General features: G+C 42.1%; 1 protein-coding gene across 1 annotated transcript in view; it reads right to left on the bottom strand.

The window, feature by feature from the left end:
- LOC137612591 (piezo-type mechanosensitive ion channel component 2) overlaps positions 1-14,714 on the bottom strand; it is a 199,792-nt gene that overhangs the window by 54,372 nt on the left and 130,706 nt on the right. The window contains exon 28 of the mRNA XM_068341199.1: positions 14,557-14,710. Coding sequence (XP_068197300.1) covers positions 14,557-14,710 — 154 coding nt within the window. The remainder of the gene's footprint in view (positions 1-14,556; positions 14,711-14,714) is intronic.

Below are 14,714 nucleotides of genomic sequence, written 5' to 3'. Positions count from 1 at the left end.
TTTGATGTTGCTTCAAAAAGAACCTCCAAAAGCAGAATGTCAGTTATGGCTTCAGAGAGGAGCATTTAAAAGTGAAAAAGTATAATGGAGAAATCATGTGGGGCTATTTGTTGCTCCTTTACTGATCAATGAGGCTCATGGGGTAAGCCAGAGTCTAGAGGCTAAGTGATGAGAAAAATCAGAGAATGGAATTTTTAGGCTCCTAAACTACAACAACATGTTGATGAAATTATTGGTCGATGTGAAACATGCTTGAAAAGCAATGTTCGGAGAGCAGAAATACCTCCTGCTGAACACATTCCAACACCTATAAGACCTTTTCTACACTTGGTCATGAACTATGTTGATAAAGTGTGACCAATGCTTGGGAAAAAGTATGTGCTAATGGTGATAGACAGATTCAGCAGGTGGGTTGAAGCTACGCCATCCAAGCACAAAAATGCAGAAACTGTGGCCAAGTTTCTGTGCCGTGAAATTGTTCCTAGGTTTGGGATTCCATTAAGAATAAGTTCAGACAATGGACAATAATTTGTGGATAATACAGTAAAATGCATGTTGCAGAAGTTAAGAATCAAGAAGATGTGTGCATGTGTGTACAATCCGCAAAGTCATGGTGTTGTGGAAAGAGTGAATGGGATTTTGAAAAACAAACTCTTGAAAATTTGCATGTGCAGTTTTGTACACCTTTCCTTTCATTTTAGCTGAAGCTCTTCTATCACAAATCACACCTGACACTTTTCTCCACCCATTCCGTCCTGCCTGTACACCCTCCTCACCTCTTTTCCACACTCTCCATTGCTCTAGACTGTTGACCCTAAGTTCTTAAAATCCTCCACCTTCTTGATCTCTTCTCCCTATAACCTCACTCTTCCACTTAGGTCCCTCTAATTCACACACATATACTCTGTCTTACTGTGGCTAACCTCCATTCCTCTCCTTTCCAGGACAAACCTCCACCTCTCTAGCTTCTTCTCCCTGCTCTCACTACAGATCACAATGTCATCTGCAAATATCATAGTCCGTGGAGATCCCTGCCTAACTTTGTCTGTCAGCCTGTCCATCACCATAGCAAACAAGAAGGGGCTCAGAGTTGATCCCTGATGCAGTGCCACCTCCACCGTGAACTCCCCTGTCACACCTACAGCACACCTCACCACTGTCTTACAGTCCTCATACATGTCCTGCACCACTCTAACATACTGTACTTCTCTGCTACCCCAGACTTCCTCATACGATACCACAGTTCCTCTCTGGGCACCTGTCATAAGCTTTCTCCAGATCTACAAATACACAATGCACCTCCCTCTGGCCTTCTCTATCAACATCCTGAAAGCAAATACAGTGGTAACTCTACTTAAAAAATTAATTGGTTCTGGAAGAAATTTCGTAAGTAGAAAATTTTCTAAGTAGAGACGCGTTTTCCATGCAAATGCCCTAATCCATTCCAAGCCCCCCAAAATTCAGACATAAATGTTTTAAAAAGCATAAAAATGCATCAAAATATGTAACAAATAAATGTTACAATTAGATGATTACACAATAAATGAGAGTGGTGCATAATATAAAAGACAAAGATTAGAGTAAAGGTTAAAATGCTGGTCATTTACCATTTAACTACTGTCCTCATTGTTTTTTGCCCGCTTTGGTTCATGCGCGCTTGCCACACCATGCAGAACAACAGAGTGAATTCTGGTCCTCCTTTTGAACTTCTCCAACCACCCACGCATTGTTATTAAAACTTCCTTTTGTTTTAATAACGTGGCGATTGTAGATGCATTATAGCCATATTCTTTGGCGAGATCTACCAAACACATTCCTTTTTAATGCTTTTCTATTATCTCTTGCTTCGTTTGTATTGACAAAAATAATCTTTTCTTCTACTTTTATTTTCCTCTTTTCTCCGTCACTTTCTTGGGGTCCAAGGTGAATATTCATAAAGTTAATATATTTGCATAAAACTATCAGAACACTTCATGGGTCGAGGGCCGTATGACGAGGACGGTGCACAGACACCTATCTAGCTACACACAGAGGTTTCTCTTAGCCAATGGGATGCCAGGATGCTAGGTAATAGCCAATGGCAGAGCAGCTATAAGAACGTTGCGTTCAGGAACCTTTTGGAGCTGCGAGTAGCAGCCCATACTGTATTTTTACCTTTCGTAACTCAAAATTTCTTTTGTAACTAGAGGCAATATTTTCCTGTTGAGGCGTTTTGTAAGTAGAAAATTTTGGATGTAGACATTCGTAAGTAGAGGTACCACTGTACTGTCTCTCTAGTACTCCTTTTTGGCATGAAACCATAATGCTCCTCACAAATGCTCATTTCTTCCCTTTGTCCAGCTTCAACTACTCTTTCCCATTGCCTCACTGTATGGCTCATGAGCTTTATTCCTCTGTAGTTGCCACAACTCTGCACATCTCCCTTGTTCTTAAAATGGGCACCAGCATTCTCCTCCATTCCTCAGGCATCTTCTCACTATGTAAGATCCAGTCGAACAACCCAGTCAGAAATTCTACTGCCACCTCTACTAGACACTTCCATACCTCCACAGGTATATCATCAGGACCAAGTGCCTTTCCACTCTTCATCCTCTTCAATGCCCTCCTCACTTCATTATCTTTGCTACTTCCTGGTCCACAACAGCCACCTCTTCTAGTCTGTTCTCTCTCAGGCTGGATAATAAACTAGGAGGAAGGAATGCCTGGATCTGAAGGGAATGTAACTTTATGACCTCCCATAAAAGTAACTTTAACAACCCCCTGTATAATACCCCCCATACTGAAACTTACCATAATACCAACAATACCAACACTAACAACAACTGAATTAACAACAACCATCACTACTACTAGAGCACCTACAGTATAACTACCACTGGATTACCATCAGAGCTATAACTGCTTTAACGACAATCCCTACAACCAGACTAAATCCAGCTCCAACTGTAACCACTACGACAATTTCTCGCTGGTTTCAGAGGACATTGTTAGGATTAGAAGACACAGCTGAACATTTTGGAACTAAGATGAAAGAGGTCACTTGGTTTGATGAAGAAGAGTCAGAGATTGTGGTTGGACCAGAAAGGAATGGCTGGTATGAGTGGGTTCAGCTTACAGCTTAATCGTAAGACTGATTGCTATATCTGCACTAAAGTCAGGTTTATTATTAATATTATCATTATTGTTAGATCGTCTGTGACTTTTACAGCTGGCAGAAATGTGTTAGTGAAGTTGACAGACACATAAGGACTATTCGACCATGGTGTAAGGCAGAGTGTTTGTTGTTCCTGGGATCAGATGAGTATTATTGCCTATCTATCTATTATGCAAATTACTGGTGATAAGACTAATGAACAGCATTGTAGGGAGCCAGGTGAAAGGATTGGTAGATGTTATGCAGAGCTTGGGATGACAAGAGGAGTTCCTTTAGTATCAGTAGGAGGGTTTAAATGCATTGAAAAATTAGGGAGTGTGTATTTAGGAATAATAAATACAGCTAGAAGCAGCTAGATGCAGCTAGATGTGCAATGTAAATGTTAACTGTTAACTAAACCAACGCTGACACCTGCTAATCAACAAAAGGGTTCATCAATAGGACTTCTTCATGTGCCAGCATGTCCTTATTATTATCAAAGTGCAATAATGGCGGATCATTATTGGTGCTGTGTAGGACATTGACTCTTGCCGTAAATTGGGTAGGTGCAGTAGATGTGCTAGGGTGCAAATAGTGCAGGAGATGGTTGCAATTCCTCCTGAGAATTAACCTGGTAAAGACCATAATGTTGTTAACAGAGCTAAGAGACAATAAATTCGAGACTCTAATGTTTATTTTTATTCATAGGCAAGTCCAGAGAGATTCTTGAAAAGTATAAGGCCAGAAATGAGGTTAAATCAGGGTTTGAATCTATTTTACCGTGGATAAATACTAATAGGAACACTGAGTGGATTAATTATATCTATTATAATCAGCAGTGCTGTATTAATTACACTTATGACACTGTGATTTCTCTTGGTTAGCAGGTGGATGCTACCAGTGTAGAATAGACAAGTTTTGGACTGGTTATTGGCTGGACAAGGTGGTGTTTGTGTTCTGATTGATGAGTGTTGTTGTACATATTTTCTTGAGAATACAGTTCCAGAGGGTTCCTTTACTAAGACTATGAAGAGGATTAAGAATCTCAGGATTGAAGTGAAGGAGAATGCAGGATGAGATGTTGAATCAGATCTTGTAGGTTGGTTTGATAATATAATTGGAAGATGGAAACTGGAAGGACTATTTAAGATAGATAGTTGGTTGTAGTTTGTAACGTGATACTTGGGTTTGTGTTCTGTTGTTGCATCCCAGTGATGAAGTCAGTATTGACACGTAGAGAAGCAGATGTTAGTGTTAGCTAGGGAACCTCCACAGATTCCAGACCTGTATCCAGTGCCCGAGTGGGAAAACATGGGAGAAGCGAAAGGAGAGCCTTTCAGTGATGAAGATGACGAGGATGAGTGAGGCTTCCCTATCCGACATGCAAAACCACAGACTGGGTCTTTATAAAGGTGTTCCAGCCCCCCTAGACCTGCACAAGTCTTACGGCTGTGTAGGTCCAGGAATGTTCTTCCTGGATCCACCTATTACACTGTAAGAAGCAGAGACTCCTGCCAGACTCACCCACCCATTGGTGTTGAGGAAAAGCCTCACTACAAAGGGGAGTGGATGTATATATTCCACTTATCTCAACCTCAGTCAAGCAGCGAGATCCTCACAACTTTTAGGAGTAGATATTAGGGTTGAGCCGGGTACTCATGTCAGACAAGTATCCGGTATGGTTAATGCAATTTTGACGAGTACAAGCATGCTACGAGTCCCACTCTCACACGCACACAGACGTTGACTGATCTCTATGTGCGTGGCTTCACTATAGCTCATGTTGGTTTTCTTAGGTTTTATTCAGCTTGCCTCTGTTTCGGTCTATTTAAGGTTACTTGGTGAACTTGTTTCTTGTTTTGTTTTGTGACACGTACGCAGTGCGTTTAAATAGACAGAGCTGAAAACTACTCGTGTGGCATTGGTCACCGCCTCCACTCCAGTGTTTTTTTTGTTTTATTTTTTTTACCTGTTTGCTCTTGGTTTGACACTTTCTCACTTCAGTTCAAATGAGTAATTTGAACTGGATATTTTAACTGTTACATAGTGTGCGCACACACAAGCTCGTGTGGTGGAATGTTTAAAATAAAATAATAAAGTACACACACTACAGCAAAAGCAAATGTGTTACAGAAGTTGACAGAGTCATAAGGAGTATCTGACCTTGATGTTTGGCAGAGTTTTTTTCTTTTCCTGGACTCAGATGAGTATTGGCAGTAGACTTATCACCATACAGGAATACCTCTGTACTCGACCGCCTCTATACTCGACCAAATCGGTGCTCGACCAAAAAATTTGAGTAGAAAATGTATCGGACCCCAGACAGATTTTCGGTACTCGACTAGCCGACTCGACCCGAACGTGCTCCTCGGCCGCGCTCCTCGGCCAGCGGGTAAGCGTCAGTTCGACTCAGACCGCCAGCGGAATAACACGTACGCAAATTACGTACATAAAGACGTACGGAAATTATAGCAAAATATGAAAGTGGTGTAAGAGTGTCCGACCTCGTGTCGCAGTACAAAATGGCAAAGTCAACCATTTCCACTATCTTGAAGCAGAAGCAACTGACAATAGACAGGTTCCTTCTTAAAGAAAAGAGGAAGGCTACTGCCCAGCCAGATTCACCTCCACGGAAGAGAGAGAGAAGGGAGAAAACCCCTCAAGGCGCGTTACCTAGCGTCATCATGGAAGGGGATTCCCCTTCCATGATGACGCTAGTGCCGTCAACCACTCTCCAAAACGTAAGTAAATTATAAATACAATACAATACAAATACAATACAAATAAAATACAAAATGGTTTATAATGCTTTATCTTTATCATGTACTGCTTGTGCACATTTACGTCTTCATTGTTGTTTAGATACACGTTCTTATACTATTTTAGGTATTTTTCTAAATGGTAAGAACGGATTAAAATACTTTCCATTATTTCTTATGGGAAAATTGGTTTCGGTGTTCGAACAAATCGGTGCTCAAGCAACACCTCAGAACGGATTATGGTCGAGTACAGAGGTATTACTGTACTTGAAAATGTATTTTGCAAAGATGACGTATTGAAGTCATATCGATATGGGGTTGGTTAGACATGTGGTCAGTTGCCGATGAATCCAGTAACAGCCGACCACATACACACACACACACACACACACACACACACACACACACACACACACACACACACACACACACACACACACACACACACACACACACACACACACAGGAAAGCTTTGCTATAAAATTCGACAAAGACTTCAGTTGAGATGAGTGCCACCTCGACTCCCGGGATGTCTTTACCAGAGATCTCGTTAGATAAGTATCTGTTGACACTGTTTGTCTGCATCATCGATGACACTGTTGAACGTCTCCTCAACCTATGTATGATTTGAATTGACAAATAAATATTTTATACTTACGTACTTTGTCCTGTTTTAAGAAAACCTCTCTCCATCACATGTGTAAACACACACACACACATACACACACACACACACACACACACACACACACACACACACACACACACACACACACACACACACACACACACACACACACACACACACACACACACACACACACACACGTGCTGTCTATCTCTCTTTCTCCCTCTCAGTCACTCAGTCACACACGTGCTCAAACAGACACAAACACAAACAGCTTAATTAACTTTGTTTAACTTGTGTGAAAAAAATGGCAGGTGATAAAAATCAATAATTGAAAAAAGTTTGATCATAAAGATTAAGAAATAAGAAAAAGGAAAAAAAATAGAAAGATGTTTTCAGTATGACAATTCTTGTTCATGCAAACTTTGTAGTTCATAATTTCCTATTGCATGCATAGTATTCATTAATGCACTTCATGTTCTGATTTCATAAAAAACTTGTTCTGTAAAAAGTTCCTTTACTATTGTGATCAAAGGCATTGAACCTCAATTCTGAGGCTGTTCTGTAAATATTCATTCATACACTTGAGAAAATAGATATTCTGAGTTCATAGTTCTCTTGCTTTTGTGATCAAAAGCGTTGATTTGAATCTCAATTTTGGGCTGATTTTTAAAAAGCTTTAAAATAAACAATAAATATAGCAACTTCTGATCAATCCATATCAATTTCAGACTGACAAGAGGCTTCGTCAGTTCTGACAAAGAGAGAGAGAACTGACAAAGCCCCTAGAATGAGAGGCAAAACGTTTTCAAGAAACTTTCTGAAAGTCCAGTGGATTGATTTAAACAACTTTGAATAACCATGGCCTTGATAACTGAGAACCTACACAGATGACGTAAGCCCCTCCCATTTCCGGTCAAACCGCACACACTTCTGGTTTGAGTCCCGCCCATTCTAAGTACAGATACGGATACAGAAAATTTAGATGGTAGAACAGATACAGATGCAGATAGTGGTGTACTTGCTCATCCCTATTAGATATCTGGGGGTAATGTCCTTATTGCCATACACAGCCAACTACAGGACAAGAACACCGTTAGTGAGACAATATGAGAAGACAGAAAGATGGCATGAGACTCCTGAACTATGAAAGACCAAACAATGTGGCTTGTATCACCAGCAAGTCTTTCAGTTTTTATAAAATCATTGCTACATATTATTCAGTTTTTCAGTAATCTTTCAATAACTACATAATAGCAGTATTGGAAACTACATTGTTTCCAATACTGCAAGTGCTTGACTAAAGAAGATGCTGAACGCTTACAGTCAGTCAAATTTCATATTCATATCAGAAGTGCATATAATTGGTTCACAGGATCTTAAATAGTGAGAAGATGCCTGAGGAATGGAGGAGAAGTGTGCTGGTGCCCATTTTTAAGAACAAGGGAGATGTGCAGAGTTGTGGCAACTACAGAGGAATAAAGCTGATGAGCCATACAATGAAGTTATGGGAGAGAGTAGTGGAAGCTAGACTAAGGGCAGAAGTGAGCATTTGTGAGCAGCAGTATGGTTTCATGCCAAAAAAGAGTACCACAGATGCAGTATTTGCTCTGAGGATGTTGATAGAGAAGTACAGAGAAGGCCAGAGGGAGCTGCATTGTGTTTTTGTAGATCTAGAGAAAGCTTATGACAGGGTGCCCAGAGAGGAACTGTGGTATTGTATGAGGAAGTCTGGAGTGGCAGAGAAGTATGTTAGAGCAGTGCAGGACATGTATGAGGACTGTAAGACAGTGGTGAGGTGTGCTGTAGGTGTGACAGAGGAGTTCAAGGTGGAGGTGGGACTACATCAGGGATCAGCTCTGAGCCCCTTCTTGTTCGCTATGGTGATGGACAGGCTGACAGACGAGGTTAGACAGGAATCACCATGGACTATGATGTTTGCAGATGACATTGTGATCTGCGGTGAGAGCAGGGAACAGGTGGAGGAGAAGCTAGAGAGGTGGAGGTTTGTCCTGGAAAGGAGAGGAATGAAGGTTAGCCGCAGTAAGACAGAGTACATGTGTGTGAATGAGAGGGACCCAAGTGGAAGAGTGAGGTTAGAGGGAGAAGAGATCAAGAAGGTGGAGGATTTTAAGTACTTAGGCTCAACAGTCCAGAGCAATGGAGAGTGTGGAAAAGAGGTGAAGAAGCGTGTACAGGCAGGATGGTACGGGTGGAGGAAAGTGTCAGGTGTGATGTGTGATAGAAGAGTATCAGCTAAAATGAAAGGAAAGGTGTACAAAACTGTGGTGAGACCAGCGATGTTGTTTGGTCTAGAGACAGTGTCACTGAGGAAAAGACAGGAGAAAGAGCTGGAGGTAGCAGAGATGAAGATGCTGAGGTTCTCTCTGGGAGTGACCAGGAAGGATAGGATCAGAAATGAGTACATCAGAGGGACAGCACATGTTAGAGGTTTTGGAGATAAAGTCAGAGAGGCCAGACTGAGATGGTTTGGACATGTCCAGAGGAGAGATAGTGAATATATTGGTAGAAGGATGCTGAGTTTTGAACCGCCAGGCAGGAGACCTAGAGGAAGACCAAAGAGGAGGTTTATGGATGGAGGGAAGACATGAAGATAGTTGGTGTGAGTGAAGAGGATTCAAAGGACAGGGCTAGATGGAGGAAATTGATTCGCTGTGGCGACCCCTGAAGGGAAAAGCCGAAAGGAAAAGAAGAAAAGAAGAAGATATAATTGGTTCATTATTGGATCATTATTTTGAAATATATCTTCATACTCACACAGCTCAGTGATGAATAATCCGCTTGGAGGCTACTAACTTTTGTTGTGAATTATCTTCCCGACAGGCTAAGAAAGTGATTGCTCAGTGGGGTTCATGGAGGGATTATTACCCCATAATGCCATCATCAGGGTTTTTGCCTGCATCTGCAGTGAAGACTAGTGACACAGTAGCCATAGATCAGCGTCACCTTTGTTAAAAATTGTACAGTTGTATTTTTATTAAATTTCCCAGTTTTGGTCCATGGCTTAAAAGCCATGGAATGGGGGAATGTGGTGGGATAAAATGATATAATAAAATAATAGTCATGTTCATAGGAACTAAGACCTGGGTTGTTGGATTCCTGTGGGCAGTTTTGGGGGGGCGTACAGGTGGTGTGATCTGTTTTACATAAGGTGTGTTGCAAAGATGACCAATTAGGGTCAGTTCGACCCATAGGGTCAGGTGCAGTGTGGATTTGGTGACAGTCGTCAGCATGGGGCTTGGGGACCCACTCCTCAGAAAAAGACTAACTCTAAGGACATGGAATATCACCTCACTGGGGGAAAGGAGCAAGGGGTTGAAAGGTATTGACTAGATATAGTCAAGCTCACCTCCACCCACACCTTGGGCTCTGGAACCCAAACCCTTGACAGGGGCTGGTCTCTCCACTTTTCTGGTGTTGCCCAAGGTGAGAGGCGATGGGCTGGTGTGGGCTTGCTTATAGCCCCACAGCTCAGCCGTTCGTCCCGGTCTACACTCTCCATTGAGTGCTTGAGGGTTCATGGGAGTTTGCCCAACCAGTCCACATGTGTTTTGCGGATCTGGAGAAGGCATTGGATTGTGTCCCTCGTGGTATCTTGTGGGGAGTGCTTTGGGAGTATGAGGATCAAGGCCCTTTGCTGAGGGCTGTACAGTCCCTGTATGACCGAAGCCAGAGCTTGGTTCGCATTACCGGCAGTAAGTCCAACCTGTTCCAGGTGCATGTTGGACTTCGGCAGCGCTGCCCTCCATCAGCAGTTCTGTTCATAATCTTTATGGACAGAATTTCTAGGCGCAGTCAGGATCTGGAGGGAGTCTGGTTTGGGGACCAAAGACTTTCATCTCTGCTTTTTGCGGACAATGTTGTCCTGTTGGCCTCACCAAACCGGGACCTTAAGTATGCATTGGGACGGTTTGTAGCTGAGTCTGACACCAGTCGGATGAGGATCAGCAACTCCAAAGGCCATGTTTTGCAACCGGAAAAAGGTGGTCTGCCCTCTCTCGGTCAGTGGAGGGTCTTTGCCCCAAGTGGAGTTTAAGTATCTTGGGGTCTTGTTCACGAGTGAGGAAAGAATGGAATGTGAGACTGACAGACAGATCGGTACAGCTTTCACAGTGATGCAGTCGTTGTATAGAACTGTTGTAGTGAAGAAGGAGCTGAGTAGCAAGACGAAGCTCTCGATTTACCAGTCAATCTACGTTCCTACTCTCACCCATGGTCATGACCGAAATGAAAAGATCCCAGGTACAAGCGGGTGAAATGAGTTTCTTCCGCAGAGTGGCTGGGTGCACCTTTAGCGATAGGGTGAGGTGCTCAGTCACCAGGGAGGAGCTCTGAGTAGAGCCGCTGCTCTTCCACCTTGAGTGGAACCAGCTGCAGTGGCTTTAGCATCTGTTCCAGATGCTTCCTGGACGCCTCCCTAGGGAAGTGTTCTAGGCATGTCCTACCAGGAGATCTTGGGGAAGACCTAGGATGCACTGGAGGGACTATGTCTCTTGGCTGGCCTGGGAACGCCTCGGGATCCCCCCAGAGGAGCTGCAGGAGGTATCTGGGAAAAGGGAAGTATGGACATCCCTCTTGAGACTGCTACCCCCGCAACCTGGCCTGACCTGATTGGCCTGACCTGATTGGTGAACACTAAATGAGTCCTTGAAGTACTTGAAGATAGACCATGGGTGGTTTCCATTCCAATGTATAGTTCTGGTTTTCTGTTACTGCTATCTTTTGGATTCATTGCACGTGCCCTTGTTTTCCCTGATTGCCTCGTTAAGCGTTCAACCAATCAGTGTTTTAACCAAGCAGTGTTCCCTCTAAGCTGCAAGCTTGCGCAATTGCACATTAATCGCAGTCTCAGCGCACATGAAATTCGAGGCTGCGCATAAAATAAAATTCGATATAAACGTATTTGTGATATCCCGTGTGTTGTTACTGTTGTGTGTTGCAGCTCTGAGTTGCTCTTCGTGAGTGAGTTGTGAATACATGTGCAGTAGTAGTAAAATTATGAATAAAAAAGGGGTGATTAGATATTTTACAGACAAAGAGTTACAGGCATTTACACTGTATCAAAAGCAACAGCACACGTCATTGCGCAAAATCTGAATGTCTTAATGTGAACAAAATGTTATGTCTGAAAGGTGCGTATGTGTCATTTCTTCCAGTACAGGACCCTAAGCCAGGCCACAACTGGATCTCACCAAGACCAAAGCAGCACTCTTTCATTCATTCATTCATTCATTCATTCATTCATTCATTCATTCATTCATTCATTCATTCATTCATTCATCCATTCATTCATTCATTTTCTTAACCACTTCATCCACTTGCATGGGTCACGGGGAGCTGGAGCTTATCCCAGCTTGTTTTAGGGCCTGAGGTGGGTAAACTCCAGGCATGACGCCAGTGCACCACAGAGCTACACATAGATACACAAACACGCACACACTCACTCACTCCTACGGGCAATTTCAGATCGGCCAATTAACCTGAAGCACATGTTTTTGGAGGTGGGAGGAAGCCGGAGAAGCCAGAGAGAACCATGCAGACATGGGGCGAACATGCAAACTCCGCACGGGACACGAACCCGCTCTGTTGTGCAGCGACAGCACTACCCACTGCACCACCGTGCCACCCCAACAGCACTTTTCCCATGGCCAAAGCAGGACACTCACGTATAACATACCACACAGCTCATGAAGAACAAGATTTTTGTCTTATTTATTTCAAGTGGGCCAAATCACTTATATTAAAAGTCAACTAATGAAAATTGCTGCTGCAATTTGATTCTTTTAACAAGCATTGTATCTTGCTATGATCCAAGGCTAAGAGCAAGTGTGATACTGGTGTGTGGCCACAGAGTGCACATCTGATATTGCTCATAGTGGTCCTCAGTGCACTCAGGAATCTTAAGTGTTTGCCCAGACACATGAAAAATTAGAGGGAAGATTGCTGTCCAGCCATGCTATGATAGAAAAAGATACTTAATACTTAGTACTTCAGTGGAGACAAAACACTGTATTTCACTAGAATTTTCAGCAATGTGAAGAGAACTATCAGTAACATCAAATATTAGACTACCTTTGTTTTCTTCCATTTCTTGTTAATTTCTTTTTTTGTTATTCACTTACTAACTCCTGAATGTATCATGTTACTAAAACAGAAAGAAAATAAAACTTGCAATGCCTAAAAGCAGTTACAAGCAGTACAATACCACAGCTATTGATATAAGGACTAAAGCAGTTTTAGCTATTATCAAGGAAACCATCCAGAAGAGCTATGTCAGCTCTTGATTTCAGTCCTTATATAATATAGGTATACGCAATGGTATATAATGGTGCATATGCAGGTTTACTGTTTTTTTGATATAACTGTTTAAATAGGTTCCCTTGTTTAACAGAAGTTGATATACAGTAGATGAGAGCATATTTATGTGCGCGATAAGAGCATTATGATGGCGATAAAACAACTGAACAGTCGAACGCCCACTTAATATTTATTGTACTACAGTGGTACCTCTACTTACGAAATTAATTGGTTAAGGAAAATTACGTAAGTAGAGACGTGTTTTCCATGCAAATGCCCTAATCCGTTCCAAGCCCCCCAAAATTCCGACATAAATGTTTCATACAGCATAAAAATGCATCAAAATATGTAACAAATACATGTTATGATTAGATTATTACACAATAAATGACAGTTGTGCATAACGTAAAAAACAAAGAATAGAGTAAAGAATAAAAATGATGGTCATTTACCTTTTAACAGCTGTCCCCATTGTTTTTTTGCCCTCTTTGGTTCATGCGCTCCTATCTCATGATGCCGAACAACAGAGTGAAGTCCAGTCCTACTTTTGAACTTCTCCAACCACCCACGCAATACCTTAAACTCCTTAAACTTCCTTTTGTTTTAATAACGTGGCGATTGTAGATGTATTACAGCCATATTCTTTGACGCGACCAACCAAACGCATCCCTTTCTCATGCTCTTCTATTGTCTCTTGCTTTGTTTGTACGGACAAAAAAACTCTTTTCTTTGTCTTTTCCTCTTTTCTCCGTCACTTTCTTCGTGTCCATAGTGAATAAGTACTCGAAAAGTTATATTTGCGCAAAACTATCAGAACACCTCACGGGTCGAGTGCCGAATGCCGAACACACTACATAAACACCGATCTAGCTCCACAGAGGTGGAGTGGCATCCATCTTAGCCAATAGGCTCCCAGGAAGATACATAATAGGTAATAGCCAATGGCAGAGTAGCTATGAGAATGTTGCGTCCAGGATCCTGTGGGAGATTCGATTATCAGCCAATACTGTGTTTTTACATTACGTAAGTCAAAATTTCTTTCATAAGTAGACGCAATATTTTCCTGCTGAGTAATTTTGTAGGTATAAAATTTTGTAAGAAGAGACATTCGTAGGTAGAGGTATCACTGTATCTCAAACATAATGAAAATGAGGAGGATCCCTAATGAGATGATGCAAAAGTCTGACCTGTGTGAACGATGGTTTTATACTTCATTCTCAGCTACTGCCATGAGTATTTCTCCCCTGCTTGATTGCACTTAAATAAAATAAATTGATAGACTATTATTCAAGCCGCTTCCCTCCGTAATTTTACTGTTATTAGTAAAATGACTCACATGCCATCTCCCTCATCTTTGCAGCTGCGACGCTGTTGCTCTTTCTTCAAAAAATGTCCCCAAATTTGACCTTGATCTAGTTTTCTCAAGGTCAAGGTCATCATTTCATTTTCATCCGCTTTGCTGCCCAAGTCATGTGCTTTTTATTTCATCTTACTATCTGCAAAGGTTGCAAAGATATTTGTTGGACTAACGGACGGATGGACTAAGGAACAAACACACAAAAGCTGACAATTACCACTTTGAAGCGGGATGTAATAAATCAGACTTGATTGACAGAAAGCTTCAACTTGTCATGGCAGTAAAAAAAACCCCTTTTGGCTTCTGTTACAACTGACAGAGCAAGTCTCCATCACCCCTATGTCACCCTTGACCGTGTACCTGGATGCCAGGATCTGCGATGCTCTGATATCGGCCACCACATGGAGGAAGTAGTAGCTCATGAAGACTCGTCTCTGCAGCAGGAGGAAGGCAAAACAGATACTGTCCCAGATGATCCCGGCCTCATTGCTGGGAAGTTCGCAGATGTGCTCAGCTGG

This window comes from Antennarius striatus, chromosome 18 (assembly GCF_040054535.1).
Source record: "Antennarius striatus isolate MH-2024 chromosome 18, ASM4005453v1, whole genome shotgun sequence".
Lineage (NCBI taxonomy): Eukaryota > Metazoa > Chordata > Actinopteri > Lophiiformes > Antennariidae > Antennarius > Antennarius striatus.
The sequence above is the reverse complement of the archived record's forward strand: the minus strand, read 5'-3'. Positions and strand labels throughout refer to the sequence as shown.